Source organism: Heloderma suspectum, chromosome 3 (genome assembly GCF_057233095.1).
Source record: "Heloderma suspectum isolate Gila_16-S chromosome 3, 16-S_ref, whole genome shotgun sequence".
Lineage (NCBI taxonomy): Eukaryota > Metazoa > Chordata > Lepidosauria > Squamata > Helodermatidae > Heloderma > Heloderma suspectum.
Genome location: NC_139460.1, coordinates 91,644,832 through 91,661,780, shown reverse-complemented (window position 1 = coordinate 91,661,780; position 16,949 = coordinate 91,644,832). Strand labels below are relative to the sequence as shown.

The following is a 16,949-nucleotide window of genomic DNA, read 5'->3' as shown; positions in this document are numbered from 1 at the left end:
AAGCTTGCAATAAATTTCGGCGGGGGGGGGTGGGGGTGGATGACGACAAAAAAATGTGTATGTTTGAAATGTGTACACAAAGAATGCATACATTTGAAAAATGTGCACAAAACTGCTTTTCTCATTGGAAAAAATGTGTACATTTAAGAAATGCATATGTATAAATGTGTACATTTAGAAAAATGCACATTGAAATATGTATACATTTCCTTGCAAGAAAAAAAAGGCTCTCAATCTGATGCAGACCTGAGTTGAAACAAGCATGGTGGTAGATAAATGAGAACAAATCAGCTCCATGGGATGAAGTATTATGAGAAAGGGAGAAAAATGTCTCCCTGTCCACTTTCTCCACACCAAAAGAATAACATAATGTATTGCTTGTTTTGAAAATGTCCTTGTTTAAATGACCAAAAGAAAAAGAATAATGCTGTAGGACTGTATCATACAGCCTTCCCTAACCTGGTGCCCTCCAGGTGTGTTCGACTACAATTCCCAGCATTCCGCAGACCAACACATCTGGAGGGCACTAGGTTGGGCAAGGCTGGTATCATACATTCCCATGTTCAAAGTGCTTCACGTGCATTATCTAGTTGTAATTCTTAGAACAGCCTTCCCCAGCCTGGTGCCCTCCAGATATTTTGGACTTCAACTCCCATCAGCCCCAGTCAGGATAGCCAATGGTAAGAAATGCTGGCAGTTGTGGTCCAAACCATCTGGAGGGCACCAGGTTGGGAAAGGATGCCTTTTAAGTCAGTGGTATCGCCTCCCATATTGCAAATGGGGGAACTGAGGCTGAGAGAGAGAATGGCTTGCCCAAGGCCACCTAGGAAGTTGATGGCAGAGGCAAGATTCGAACAAGGGACTTCTTCGTTCATAGCTCATTCCCTTAGCTACTATGCTAAACCAGCTCAACACAAAATCCACAGACACAAAGATGAGCCTGTTATAAATCTGCTTCTGAGAATTCTCAAAAACTATTGTATTCTCTCTCGTTACCCCTTGGGCAAAGCAGACTTCAATCCACCCAATGAACAATCGCTTCAGCATACTGAGCTCCTGCTAACTAGCCATGTGTGAAAAGAAGAGAGACAGCCTTTTAGCGAACTAGAGAATTTCTACTTCTATTTCCCCACAAAGTAGCAGTTGGGGAGTCAAGGAATTGTTCAGCATGCATTAGAGCAAACGCTAATAATTACACATCTAAAATGGGCAGTTCAGGTCAAAAGTGGTGTGTATCGGCATGGGTCTACAAGCATGAGGCACACAACTGGTAACAAACAGCCATGCCAGCTTATACAGTACAAGACTAACCCATGTGGAAATGTAATTACTTCATTAAAAGATGTGACACTAGCCTCAAGAGTTACATTTTTTTCTCTAGGGTAATTTCCTCTTACGGAAGCATTTGCTGCTGGGAATCCCATTCCTTCCATGGAGGACACATATCACTTGGGGGGGGGGGGACTTCAACTGAATGTTCCCCTGCACTTTATATGTTTACTAATCCAGAACGGTTTCTGCCAAAACTGCCATTTGTCAGTGTTGACAAATGACTAGCACGCAAGCTGATATTGTAGATCTTAAAGTAGGGACCAGATAGAAAAATTGTTCTGTGGGGGAAACACCCTAGATTTGGACCTTGAGCCAGATGTGTCCATTGTTAGAGGTTCTAGATTAGGACCAGACAGAAAATGGTCCTCCATCCTTGTCGTCATCCTATGTGGAGGGAACATCTCAGATCAGCACCCCAACCGATAACTCTCCAATGGGGTCCTTTAGCATGGATTGGAGAAAGACAGCCTGAGACCCTAAGCAGACATTTTATGCGCTTAAAGTTAAAATGAAGAAGAAGAAAAGACATAGCTGCTAGCTACGTTTTTATAGTAACGTCTGACACTGATAGTCAACTTAAAGTCTTTTTAAAAGTCGCAAATGACAATTAGAGTATAATAATCCTTTGTGGGCTTAGAGAAGTTTCACTGTTTCAGCAAGAGCCAGATTAACCTTTTCCTAAGACTTCCTTAAAGTTACAATCTCCATTCTTTAATACCCAGTTCTGCAAACAATGTAGCAGTCTTGCAAAATTGTGGTCAAGTGCACCCAAGGGAGACAGAGAGTCAAAGAGGACATGTCCTTGGCCCAGTGCAGCCTCCCCCAACCTGGAGCCCTCCAGATGTTTTGGATTACAACTCCCACCATCCTTGACCATTGGCCATGCTGGCTGGGGCTGATGGGAATTGTAGGTCACAGGTTGGGCGACCTGTGACCTGGCTGAATGTGATGTATTCTGTCCACTCTGCTCTGATCTGTTCATCCCTATTTATAAACCCCAGATAAACAAATTTCCACTTCGTTGGTAGATTTACAGCACAATCCTATGCAAGTCTCCTTGGAAGTAAGTCCCACTGAGTTCTATTGGGATTACTCCCAGTTAAGTGCGTGTGCGATTGCAGCCTTAGACAATGATTTGATAAATAGGTTTCTGATGGATGTCTGGTCTTCTGGTTAACTTGCTGGTAAACACAACGTTGTTGCTGTTTTCATTCTACAGAAAAAATATTTTTCACAAACATGTTTTTTTAACTTTGGATGTATTGAAAAATATATATTCTGGAAAACTCTGATAAGAGTGTCATGTCCCTGAGCAGCCTTCCTAGTGTGCGAGCCTGATCACAAACAAGTGCGGATAATCTTTTGCCTGAGACAAGTAAACCCCACTCTTCCACATCAACTGCAGGCTCCCCAGATTAAGGTATTTTGGGGCTTGGGGCCACCATGGGTCTACTTTATCAATCAAATCTTTGGAAATGCAACACCCATCATGATTAGATAATATTTATACAATATGAAAAGTGTGACAGCTGCAAACAAGACCCCTTTCTACTTAAATGCAACATTTCTATAGGTTGTTAAACCCCAAGAAACAGTCTGCCAGGTTCAGGAGAAACTCCTAATTCAGGTATATCCCACCCTGCACACACAATCTCTACAGTAACAAGCAGGCGATGTATATTTTATTTCTGAAACACCAAAGATAGGCCTTGTCATGCACAACTTTACATTTCGAGGGGGTCATTCGCCTTGGCAAAATAAATGTGCTCAGCCGGATTATCTAGCTATAGCTCCATTCAAACATCCACAGCTAAATCATAATATTTTCTTTTTCTTTTGATTTTAGGCTCATGACTCCCTGGTCTTTCTGGGCAACAGGTCATTTATGTGTTTTTGTATTCATCTCTGACGCTTTTCTTGGGCCCTACTAAGTATAGGTTTGCCACCAATTTTAGCATTTCAGCTGAAATGAATACCATGCACTTCAGACAAAGGCACAAGAAGGAAAAATCTTCTGAAAACGTCTATCATAAAACAGACCCTAAAAGCTTCTATGATGGCAGTGATGATAATTTGTTCAAGAACGTTCCTCTGAATATAAAAACACATCAGGCATTCTCATATGCTGCTCACCCAAAGATAAATGTCACAACACTGGGCCAAACCTCTGGTCCATCTCACCTAGCAGTTTGTCACCAATGAGAGATTGCTGAGGGGCAATAATTCAAACTGCACAGAGCAGTAACAATGTCAGTCCAGTGACATTCATGTCTCCCTGATTCCTTGAGAAACTAATCTGAGACAAGTACGTGTCATTCAAAAGTTCTGAATGCAATTCCACAAATAACCTATTTGATCCTAAGTTTGAAGATGCAAGATTGTAGTGCACATTTAGGGGTTCTATAAAATCAGCACATTGAAGACAATCAAACAAACCACAAGACGTTACTCCAAATCAGTTCCTTTGATTTCACTAGATTTAATTGGGAAAAAGTGGTTTGGGTATATATGTTCACTCTAGGTCTAAGGAGCATTATGCTATGAGGTGCATATTAATTCTTTTAAACAACATCACAAATATTTCTGTTACAACAGCATTTCACAGAACTGTGGAACTAGGACTTAAGTTGTTTCCACATTAAGGGTTTAGTATGGAATTGCCATGCTTCAGTTACTCGCTTTTTATGGAGCATTGACACAAGACCGTCCCCAATCATTGTCATCCTGTGGCTTTTCCACCTTTTCTCAGACTACAGGAAGTCCATTTTTTTCCCATAAAAAGAGAACAGGAGCACAACTTCTACAGGTGTAGGAATCCTGTAGAGCAGGGGTCCCCAACCCCTGGGCCGCAGATTGGAACCGGTCCATGGCCTGTTAGGAACCGGGCCGCAGTAGGGGTGTGGAAACCCCCCTTACCTTGGGTCCACGGGGGGGGGGAGAGGCGATCCGTCCCTCTCCCCCACCGGAATGCTCGCCGGCCCTGGCCGGCTCCGTTCCACGCTGGTGGACCTCCGGCTGCTGGAACGCACGCCATTTGCATCCCAGCGGCTGGAAGTCCACCAGCAGCCGCAGCCAGCCGGCAGCTCTGCGGATTTGCCACAGAGCGGAGCCGGCCAGGGCCGGCGAGGATTCCAGGTGGGGAGGGACGGATCGCCTCCCCCTGTGCAGACTCAAGGTAATGGGGGTTCCCACACCCCTACTGCGGCCCGGTCCCACCACCACCCCCGGTCCGTGGAAAAATTGTTTTCCACGAGACCAGTCCCTGGTCCCAAAAAGGTTGGAGACCGCTGCTGTAGAGGTCATGCTCCTGTTTCCCAGCTGCAGTTGCTCATTAACAAGCACAGTTCATTTTTCTACTGTGAACATTTCCTTGGAAGTGGAGCCCACCTTAAGGTATCTGAGGACCACTCCCAACTTACTTAGTGGTCATGGACTGAGCATTTTCCTTTATCTTATTGTTTCCACCATTTAAGGCACACTTTCACAGATAACTGAAAGAACCTAATATAAAGAGTTCTCTTCACTGGTGAGCTTTGCATTCAAAGTTGGACTCTGTGCTAGGCTTAACCTGCTCTAGGAATTGAACCTAATGTTCAGCAAGGAATTGTGGACTCTGGGTGAGTTATCATGCCAACCAAGAAGAATGGGTACAACTTGTCCATTAGTCCTTCTTAAAAACACTCATTTATATTTAATAGTCAGCAAGCTATTTATTTCTTTACTCAAAAATATATCTTCAAGGCCAAAGACAGAAAGCACCATAACAGGAGACAGCCATCGCAATGCAATGCCTCTGCAAAACAAAAGTTTAAGTCGGGTGCAGAACCTCTTTCAGCCCAAGGGCTGAATTCCATTTCAGAGAAGTTTTCAGGGGCATATTTTTCAGGTCAAAATATACCTGCATATTTTAGCTTGAAGCTTTGACTGATAGAACCTAAGCTTTAGGAGATGCATTTTAACCTTTCAGAATGGGGAACAATGACATAAAAGCCAGGAAACCACCAACTTGTGGTTGGGGAAAAGGGGCATGAAGCATGGCCAAAGGGCCAGATTGGGCCCCTAGGAGTGCTGGATTTGGCCTGTGGGCTTGAGGTTCTTCACCTATGGTTTAAGTCCTACAACAGAAAAGGCTCAATTGCTTTAACCTCAGAACATCACATTCCCTGCCTTTGCTACAACCTAACTTCCATTCTTCATTGAGGTTGAGAGGCATACTAAAGGTCTTATTGGCTTACCCTTCTTCCTCCACCATGGTCCTTCCTGGATAGAGTAGGAGAGTTCTTTAAATTCAGTGTTCACAGCTGGTCTCCGGGGAAGGTAGGAGAAGCGATGGGCTTCTGTCAAAGCATTTTCCAGCTTTTTTAAATGGCCGCTAAGCAAATGGACATCTTGAGTATCTGTGCCACTGGAGACCACCTCATCCACTGAAACACATACCGACTTTGGCTCAGGCATAGCAGATGCAGAATTGCTGGCATTCTAGAATAGAGGGTGGGTGGGGGTACACAAAAAATAATATTTTCCACAAATGTTTTCCTAGGAAAATGCATTCACTAAACATTTATCTCACAGTAATGTCAAAAAGAAGAAAAAAGAAGAGGAAACAAATCTAGAAGTTCTGCTGATATTATGCCAACATAACTATATTAGAAGAGAGCATGATTGTCAATACAGGAAGGAGTATTCCAGTATTAATCTATAGCAGCCTTCCCCAACCTGGTGCCTCCAGATGTTTTGGACTACAAGTCCCAGTATTCCTGACCACTAGGCATACTGGCTGGGGCTGATGGGAGTTGAATTCCAAAAAATCTGGAGGGTGTCATGTTAGGAAAGGCTAATCTATGGCAATCACAGGATTATCGCATTAGCCACTCTGCGCCTAGAAAAGCTGCACCCTATGGGCTATGTCACACAACATAGATTTCTTCTTCACAAACCATCTGGAATGTTCCTGTCCCCCATTTGTGTGGAGAAACAATGACCCGGTCACACATAGTGCATCCATGATTTAGCTTTATGAGGATAAGCCACAGAGAGCCTTGGGCTTGTGCGCTCCCCCTCCCTCTACTCCCCTGGTGTTGTTGTGAGGAGAAGATTGGAAGCTTCAGCTTGTGTTTTATATTAACCGCAGTTTATTATATGTGAATCCTAAACTATGGTTAATCCTAACTATGGCTAGTGAAAACAAGCCAGCTTCATAAACTATGGTTTGAAGTTGGCTTTTTCTACCAACTATAGTTAAGACTAATCACAGTTTCTCTAGGTTCAGACTAGGGATGTAAGGACTGTGTAAAATCCACTCCGTGTTTCGTGGATTGTCAGGCACCTTTTGTTCCGTCATCTGCTCACAGATGGTTGCAAATATTTTTTTTGTCATGCGGAAAAATACGGAAATAATTACGTAAGTATTTACATAAGTATTTACATAATTTCCCTTAGTATGCAACATTTAGCGTATTGTCCCCCATTCCATTTAACATTTCCTCAGCAGAAATTTACATATCTTTCTACGAATTTATATGCATAAATTTTGGGAAAGTAAAAAAAAATCATCCGAAAGCCCACGGACTCCATGTGGCCTGAGGGGTCACTCTGCAGCGGACTCCACAGGTCGAATTCTTAGAAACCTGAGCTCATTTTAGTCTGTCTCGAATTTCTCCAGAATACTTAGTTCAGACATCACAACTAGGGGTGCATGAAAGCCACTTACCTGGTCTCGCAGCTTGCTTCGCGGTGGGGGGGAGGAGCTTCGCTGCTCCCCCGAAGTTCAGGCCGGGGGGGGGAGTCTTCCTGCCTCGCCCGGCCGAAATTCAGGCCGGTGGGGAGGCTTCCCGCCTCGCCCGGCTGAAATTCAGGCTGGGGAGGAGGCGCCTCGCCTTGCCCGGCCGCGAAATAAAAAGTTAAAAAACAAAACAAAACACGCCCCCGTGATAGGCTACGTTAAGCGTCACGTAGCCTATCACGGCTAGATCTGCAAAGTCAGCCATGATAGGTTACGTTAATCATCACGTAGCCTATCACAGGTGACTTTAAAAAAAAAAAGCGCGTACGCAAATGGCGGCCCCCATAGGGAGCTGCCATTCACGTTCCTCATTTGGTCGCTGTAGTCTACGTAAATCTTTACGTAGACTACAGCGACCAAATAAGGAACGTGAATGGCGGCTCCCTATGGGGGCCGCCATTAGCCATACGCGCTTTTTTTTTTTTTTTAAAGTCACCCGGGATAGGCTACGTGACAATTTACGTAGCCTATCACGGCTGACTTTGCAAATCTAGCCATGATAGGCTACGTTAATCGTCACGTAGCCTATCACGGGGGCGTGGTGTTTTTTTTTTACTTTTATTGGAATGGCGGCGGTGGCAGCCGGTCAAAAGACCGGCTGCAGCCTCTGCCCCTGTCGAAGACCTGACGAACCGCCGCCGGGACCTGCCACCGGGAGGGACATTCGGGAAAGGTAAGTCCCATCCAAGGGGGGGTGCGGGGTGCGCGGAGAATTTCTCCCCGAAACTACTTCGGGGGGCTGAACACGTTGGCACTCGGCCCCCCGAAGTTTCAGGGAGAAATTCTCCCCCATCCCTACAAGCAAAAGTTTCTGAACACCTCTTTGTAGCCATGCCAGATGAGGAGGGCAGCCAGCGGTGTGTGAGCCCAAGTCATGCTGCAGCTTGTTCTCAGAATGCTAAAGCATTACATGTGAACACACCCATTACATTGGCCAGCAGCAATTCCCATGATTATAATGCCTTAGTATAGCTGGTGTAGACAGGTTAAAATAAATAAATGTATTGTTCAGATTATATACAGTATCTGTCCAGAAAAGTATATCCTTGAAAAGGTCAGGACTGCTCCTGAGGAGAAAAGTGTATTGTTAAGGTCCAGTTTTAGTGTACTGAGCAGACTAGATGCAAAAGATAAATAGATATTTCAATGGATGTCTTGCACAATGTGCCTCTATCTGTACTTTATCAAAGGTGATATAGTTGGGCAGAATTCATTCGCTTTTTCTTGTTTTGTTTTATGAACCAAGGGATCCTACTATAGGAACAACATTTATAGAATGACCATTTTTATAACTGTTTGTTTTAATCCTCAAAAAATTCTTAGTAAAGCTGGATATTTTCTTAGGAAAGGGACCTCCTTCATTTTCGATCGCACTGTGATTGTGTGATTTACATGTAGAATAATGCAGAGTCTGTTTCCATTATCCTAACTCTTTTTGCACTGGACTCTTAAGCTCATACTTGGGAGAAAGACCCATTGACTCCCAAATAATGTACTTCTAAGTAAACTTGCTTGGGATCAGAGCCCAGGACACAAGATGTGTTTCATATCAGGGTTTCTGACATTCCAGGCCAGCCCTACTATTAAGAGTGAAGCACTCACCTCAGGTGGCAGATGCTGGGAGGCAGCAACAAGGTGTTGGAGGAGAGACCTGTGTCCCTTGTGGCCTGTCCTGTACCTCCTAGGTTGGCTGCTGCCTTCAGGAGCAGTGGAGGATGCTGAAGACTGATTATCTCCCAGTCCAGTCAGCTTTTGTAGATGGAATGAGAGGGGGCGCCATCTTATTCTTTGCCTCAGGCAACAAAATGTCTAGGGACCAGCCCTGCTGAAGTCAGTGGCTGAAACTGTGGGGCTGGAGCCTAAAGTACAATAGGCAGGGCAAACAGCTAGGCTTCCAGTATTTATATGAGTCCTGGCCCAGGGGATAATTTCAGGGTAGACTGAACCTATCCACCACTTTTCCAGGGTAGGCCCAGGCCTACCCATCATGTTTATTACTGCTGCCCTGATTTTTTGTGCTCTTTAACCCCCTCCCTTTTTTCAGCCCTGCCCCACCTCACCCCCAATGAAGTTTTTTTCTTGCCTTGGCCAGTTTGTACTTTATTAGGCTATGGTGAGTTATTGCATAAAACTATCTTTCTCGAGAGGAAACTGGTTGCAAAACAGGAAGAGGGGCAACCAGCAATCACCTAGTGCTGTAAGCAACTCACTACATGATGTTTTGACACTCACTAACTTAGGCCTACATACATTCCCTCCATCAAATCCGGCCTGAACAGGGAGTTGTAGTTAGGGGAGGTGGATCATGGTCTGTTTTGGCTGGGCTGTGGCTCATGAGCCCCCATACATATGCCCCAAAGTTCAGTCCTAACTGTGCCACTGGCCTAGCACAGAGTGAAACAGGGTGACACCATGTTGCATTTGTTCAACATTTCTTATCGGGGGGGGGGGGGTTGTATGTTTTTTGAAGCAAAATATATCAAGTACATGGTTTTAAATAATTATCATATAGCAGGAAGGCCTGATGTGGTGACCGATATGCTGATTATTTGTTAAAGTAAGCATCTGATAGGTAGACCCTTGCCAGCACGTTTTTAATAAATATTTTACATTTCAGTTTCATTTTACAAACTGTTGCTCTTCCTATGCTGCAACCTGCAAAATTGGATCCAGCTATACCATGTTTTGTGAGGCCAAGGGAGTGCCATCCCTTCACCCCAAGAAAGCTACCATCATTATGTGCCATCCACAGGTCAAGGGCCTATCCAAAAAAACACCCTTAACCTGGCCCATCCCGGAGCATTGTAATGCCTGCCAATCAAAGCAGCTGATGTTGCACAAACACCTATTCTGTGCCTGAAGATAGTTCTGAGGCCTGAGCACACATAGGTGACAGTAGTTTATATGACAGCTGTCAAAACATCATCCTCATACCAGCCCATAAGGCTCCCAGTTCTGCCCTCAACTTCCCTGACACCTAGTGTGGCCTGGTGTCCTACTTTACAGAGGACAGTCCTCTATTTTGGAGAACTGTCAGTGGGCAGTCCTCTAATTTAAAGTGTCCTCTATTTGATGGACTGTCCTCAGTCCAAGTCTGATTTAAATTCAAAGAACCATAAACAGGGAGGGAGAACAGGGGCCTTCAAGTGGCCCATCAGCAATTAGCACCTGGGCAGCAGACTGAGCAAGCACAAAAGTCACCTAGTCCAGAGGTGCACAGAAAGTAGATCTCCAGATGTGTTGGACTTCAACTCCCAGCATTCCTAACCATTGACCAGGCTGGCGGGAGCTTCTGGGAGATGAAGTCCAACACATCTGGAGATCTACCTTCTGCCTGCCTTGTCAGTCTTCTCCACTATGGTGAGATGTATTGTATTTCTAATGAAAGTGTAATTATTTCTAAATTTCCATCTATACATATAACCATAAATACATATTTATATCTAAATATGTATACTATACATGTACATATCAATTAGCATTTGTCCACAAATTACCTTTGTCCAGTCATATCCTTGAACCACTTTTGGACACAAACCAGTTTTTATTGGTATGTGTACTGCCAGGATATGACTGGACAAAGGAAAGGCAATGAATCTGAGGGAGGCAGGAGAACATAATTAGAACATGGATTCTCCACTTCAAGCTGAGGTGTCAGAAGGATGGCCACTTATGCATTGCCAAAACTGGGGAAATGCATAACCAAAAAAGTGGACCTCAATTAGCATAACAATTTCATATGCTAATTTATATGTTAAAGGTAAAGGTGTTAACAGCCAGTCGTGTCCGACCCTAGGGTGTGGTGCTCATCTCCATTTCTAAGCCGAAGAGCCAGCGCTGTCCGAAGACGCTTCCGTGGTCATGTGGCCGGCATGACTGAACACCGAGGTGCACGGAGCGCTGTTACCTTTCCCACTGAAGCGGTACCTATTTATCTACTTGCAATTTCTTGCTTTCGAGCTGCTAGGTTGGCAGGAGCTGGGACTGAAGACGGGAGCTCACTCCGTCACGCGGCACTCGGGTCTCGAACTGCTGTCCTGCCGACCTTCCGGTCTGTAGTTCAGTGTCGTAACCACTAAGCCACCACGGTCCCTTTTATTTATATGTATAGATGGACTTCAATCCATTCAGATCACATTATTAACGTGCCAGCTGCTTGGACATTTTGACGTCTTGTTGGACATCTACCTACCTAGTTATATCTGGGCATGAGTTAACTGGATTTGGCAAACTGAACTGATTTTCAACTCCTGAGTTCTGAATTCTGCATTTGTTACCTTTTAAAATAGTTGATTTTTAAACGGTCTTATAAGCCTTCTATTATCTATCAACACATGGAAATGTGAACAGGCACCCGGTCAGCATAGTCTGCATATCATGGCACACATGATCTGTATGCAGAACTAGAACCAATGGATGGAAATTGCAGAGAAGCAGATTTCGGCTTAACATTAGGAGATATTTCCTAACAGTGAGAGCTGTTCAGTTATGGGACAGACTGCCTTAGGAGGTAGTGGGTTATCCTTTGTTGGAAGTATTTAAGTCAAGTGGAAGTCTCAAAGCAGCAAAACTTTTATTAAAAAAAAAACACCTGGATAAATGTTTCTACCCACTAAATAAGATTAGGTAAGCAGAACATTTTGCAGTTTTACAATATTTCTTTGTAGAATAACAGAAGGATCAAATTTAGCAGACCCAATGAAATCCATCAAACAGTACTCCTATGCAGTTGGTATTTGTTTTAAAGGGCATTGTCTTGAAGAACTGTTCAAAAATTGGGTGCCACAGTTTTTGAATACTTAAGATTATGTAGCTTCAGAAGACCTCTTTTTAAAGTATCAAGAATTCACACACACTCTTAAGCTACTGGGCTACTCATAATTAATTATAAAAATGTAACACCGTCTTAGCTCAAGAGCAGACATCTTTTATGTTGATTTTTTTCCTCTTGTTTAGATGTTTTGTGGTAAAGAAAGAAAGAAAATAAAAGAAAGTAAGTTGACCAAGATATTGAACAGACTTGAGAAAGTTCTATTTTTAAATGACAGATTATGAAACTGGATATCCTGTAAAAATGAACCCAGGCATTCATTTTGTCTAGGGACTATTTACTGATTGTAACCCCCCTCTCTCTCTCTCACACACACACAAAGGAATTCACTTGCATTGTTCAAAAGAATGGTTGATCTTATCCTGGTAAAATTCAAAAGGTCATAATCAAGTCAAGAAGTTAGTTATTTTGGATACTTGGGGTAGATGGAAAAATGAAATGGCTCTTTCTCAGATAATGCAGATACACTTCTCTCTCTCAATGAGCCAACTTAATATTTTCTAATGATGAATATTTGTTTTAAAGTAACGTATATTTAATGTATATGTTGCATGTTGATGTGCTTTCGAAAGCCTAGTTTATGCAACCTAGCCCCACTTTAAGGCTGATTCTACCTCCCTACTTTTTTGGTGTGTGTGTGTGTGTCATCACAATGTCACTTTTGAGAATGTTAATTGCTTCGTGTTATACAAGAGCAATAAATACATTCCTCTGCAAAGTAGTATGACATAAATTGTGAAAAACCTGTATCCTCCAACCAAAAAAGTTACTTTAAAGAAAACCTATTATTTTGTCTCATTCTGCCAGGTTACCCTACCAAATCCATTATATAATGACTGGAAAGGTTATCTGTACCTCTGTTTTCAAATCCTAGGATGCAGTCGTGAAAGCCTGAGCATGCTCAGAAAACCATCTAATTCCCCCCTCCCCTCGCTCCATCTTTTTTTATGAGCACAAGGCAGAGGTAACTTTCGGTCAAACCCCTCTATGTGCAGCTGACTTCAAATCCAGGATGATGTAAATGAGGAAAAAAACAAAATAAACGCCGCAGTTTCTAAACAGCCTATACCTGCAAGATGACAACATCCGTGCCACAGTCAGTTACAGCCCTACACAACTTCGGAGGGTTCCAAAGCCCCGAAGGGAGCAAATGTCACCGAGGCTGTGGGAATAGTCGTGACACACATTCGTTACTACGCTGGAAAACATTTCCATGTCACCTATCGATTGGGGGGGGGGGGCGGAATCAAAGCCATTCGCAATGCAGCAAAAGACAACACATATTTCCTTACCAAAGCAATTTCAGTGCTGAATCGCCCCAGATCAATTCATTCAAGCAAAACAAACCTAGATGCCTCCTCTTTGCTCCCACTCGGCTGATAAACACACATACACACAAAACCAATTAAAGTGAGGGTTGATCCATCCCAGGAAAGCTCAGATTAAAGGGGCAGCCGCCGACTCAAGCTTTGTGCCGGCTCTATCACTTTTGGACTAGAAGTGGTTCTCGCTCCCTCTCCCTCTCCCCCGCCCCCTCTCCTCTGGCTGTAATGACTTAACTCGCCGTTTTTTGACTTGATATTATCTCTTTCGCTTTTAAGCCCTCTCTGCTTAGCGCTGGTGATCGAGCAAACGTCTGATCTGCATATCTAGGGTTTCTCTTGGTCCAGGTTTTGTTTATTTTCAACACAAAAAGAACAGAACAAGCGACCAGCTCCAGAAAACCGGAGGGGCAAGATGAGTTTTAAAAAACCCAGGCACACTACTGTTACACAGTTTTATCGCTGGGGGGACGGGAGCTGTTCGGTCCTCCAAAGGCACGCGCGATCTCTCTGAACCCAGCTTCCCAAATCCCAGCTCCTTGCTTTTCTTTTCTTTTTAAATACCTCTCAATCGTTATTTATTATTTATTAATTCCATCTTTAATCCGCCCAATAAACAAGGTCCCAAGAGACTCAGCCTGTCCCCTCCCCACGCTCGGGTCCTTCAAAATGGACCCAATATATGCAACGTAGGATCCTGCTCTCTGGGGAGGCAGGTGGCTCCGATTTCGGTGGGGCTGTAAATCCGCTCTGGGTTTCAGTCAGAACCAGTCAGGACTCTAAAAGAGCTATCTGAGGTGCCGAACCCAATCTCCACAATCGGATCCGCGCCTTGGATAGCTCCTTTAGAGTTCTGTCTGGTTCTGACTGAAACGGATTCACAGCCCCACCGACATCGGAGCCACCAGCCTCCACTGCCCCTGCTAGGATTAGTTCTGCAGAGCAGAGGCCATGCCCGGATTGCTCGACGCTGCCCTTCCACACGGTAAAGTAACAGATGAGAAAGAAAAAAGAGAGAGGCAGGGAGCCTCCACTCACCACAGCGGCGCCCACTGAGAAGGCTGCCATCAGACATGCCATGTGCCCCAGAGGCTGCAATCAAGGCAGGACAAAAGATGGGCAATGCGAGCAGAAGCAGGAGAGAGCCGAAAACCTGGAAGAGCGCTCCAGAGCAGCTGCAGCAGCCCTAACGGCGAGGGCTGGGCCAGCTCCCCAAAACGGGGAAAAAAATGGAAAAACTGAACAGGAGGAGGCGGAGGCGGGACCGCTCTGAGTACCGGCTGCTTGTTTACACAGGCTGCGCTATCTCGGCGTCCCACTGGCTCTTCCGCGGCGCGCTGTCGCTCGCGATTGGCTGAGGAGCAGCAGAGGGCGGAGCTTGTCCCTTGCAGGTAAACGTGCTCTTGTTTTCCTCCAGAAGCTCCGCGGCGTTGTGCGCCCGGGCTCGCCAGCACCGTCCAAGGGGAGCGGAGGGGCGGTGGTGCTGAGGGCAACTTTTCTCTACCCGAGAGTGGGGGTAGAGAGCGGACGGAGAGAGAAAGCCCGGCTTAGTTTCCAAAAAAAGAAAGGGGGGGGGCCTCAAAGGTTGCCTGAGAACCATGTTCTCGGACAACCTTTGTCGTCCCCTCAAAATTACTTTCCTCACTCCTAGAACGGTAAGTCATGTTGTGTTGACTCCGTGTGAGGGCAGTAGCACTTTGCGCATGTTCAGAACCATGCTTTCTTAGTACTGTCTGTGCGCCAAGCATTGGATTGGGCGTTGAACATGGGTTCTGTGTCTCGGCCCTTATAAACCTTGGCATAAATTATAAACCGTTTAATCTCACCTGGAGAAAGCACAATCCTGTGTGTGTGTGCATTTCATTTCTCCATACATATTGGCAGAATTGAACTTGATGGGAGGTGGGGGGCTGTCCTGTACCAAAGTGTGAGGGAGGAGGCAAGTCACGCTCCTTCCTGTTTGTGAGTTTGGAAGATTTACGGTTGTTTCCTTATCTGTACGTAAAATTGGCACGTGCAAAAATGGGTTTTATACCAAATGTGGTTGTGCTTCAACAAGGTAAGCTCATGATCATTTCCTCCCAGCAGCGAATTGTCTAGAGGCACTGCTTATTACAGTTAGGCTGCCTAGAAGTAAACAGAAATGTTATTTCATGTATATTAACCATTGGGGACAGTGTGCCATGTGTGTAATTGGGCACCATCCTGTTACTTTGTGTGGCTTACTCTAGGCGAGTGAGGGAACATGTGCCCTTCCAGATTTTGTTGGACTTCAATTCCCATCAGCTCTACCTGACCTGGCAATGCCAGGGATTGAACCCACTGCCTTCTTGCAGGCAAAGCACGTGCTCTTCCACTGAGTTACAGCTCTTCCCCAAGTCTTCTGCCCTTATGGGAGTCTTCTGCCTCTTCCTAATCCTCAGGCCCCTCTGTTGACAAACTAGCAAGGCTAGGATTGCATCCCAAGTTGATTCTGTAACACATTCTGGATAAGGATCACCCACTGTACCTGCATAAGGATTTGTTTTTTAGACTGCATTTAGCTGCCAAAGACATGGGCTTACAAATGGAAGCATCATACCTTGCCCACATGCAGAGATTGGATAAACAAAGTGTGGGGGATTGTGTGCAGAATCTAACCCTGCCCTTGCACGCATGGCCAGCTCTACCACTTCCGATCTGCAAGCAGCCCCTACCACTTGCGGAATGGCAATTTAGCGCTTCCAGAGGCAAGCCAATATGAGTGGAAATGTTTGTTTTGGAAGGGGGCAGGTCAGCGGAGCTCACATAAGGGAGATCTGCTGACCCTCCCCCTTCCAGAAACAAAAATGTCTGCTTGTTTGGGGGCTTGCTTCCGGAAGCACTAAATTGTTGTTCTGCAAGCACAAGCAGGAGGGACCGCTTGCAGACCAGAAGTGGTGGGGCTGGCTGCTCCCGGAGCAGAATCAGCAGCGAGTTCCGTTAGCAGATGGGCAGCATTGGATTCTCCCCTCTGATTATACACAAGCTCACTTGTCAGATATGAGAAAAGAAGAATTAAGGAAGTTCTGATATATTTATTCGTACCTGTTCGTCCTTTCTGTCATTTCTTGAGTATCCCAATGAAATAATTATGATACAATCACAATATAAGTATCGATTGAAGGGAGCAGAAATGTTACCTATCTTCATTTAGCCTTCCTTCATTTTTTCTTTTTTTTTAACTGTTGCTTTTTCTTTTTAAATCAATTTTTAAAAATCATGTTACAAAACCCTGCAAACCTCAGCAAGAGAGGAGGCAGAATGACTTGCTCTACAGCAGCCCCTTGCAAGGAAAAAAATCCCTTCTTTTAACTGCCTGCATAATCTGATTTCTCTGTCACATTCCAAGGGAAGACTGCAGTTTAAAAGACAAAAAGGTGTGTCCTTTCCAAGATCAACTCCTGCAGAATCTCAGGAAATTCTCACCTCTGTCCTTTTCCTGCACTCAGTTCTTTTGTGATTTTGAAACCCCCTTGAGTTTCAAAAGGCTTTTCTTGAGAAGCGAGTTTGGGTTTCCTATTACATGATTCACTTACCCATCCAACCTCTAACAAATCAATAAGTGATTCATCTCCACGTAAGCCACTGTGAAGTGTCAAGGATGCTAACTGCTACCAAATTGCACTTAGGGATATTGGAAAGCAAAGCAATTACATAACTC

At 44.6% G+C, this 16,949-nt stretch overlaps 1 protein-coding gene across 1 annotated transcript in view; it reads right to left on the bottom strand.

The window, feature by feature from the left end:
* Positions 1-14,449, bottom strand: part of ABCG1 (ATP binding cassette subfamily G member 1) — a 63,666-nt gene extending 49,217 nt beyond the window's left edge. The window contains exons 1-2 of the mRNA XM_084843803.1: positions 14,306-14,449; positions 5,568-5,811 (exon numbers count right to left, since the gene is read on the bottom strand). Of these exons, the coding sequence (XP_084699929.1) occupies positions 5,568-5,811; positions 14,306-14,347 (286 nt within the window). The 5' untranslated portion in view covers positions 14,348-14,449. The remainder of the gene's footprint in view (positions 1-5,567; positions 5,812-14,305) is intronic.
* Positions 14,450-16,949: the final 2,500 nt, after the last annotated feature.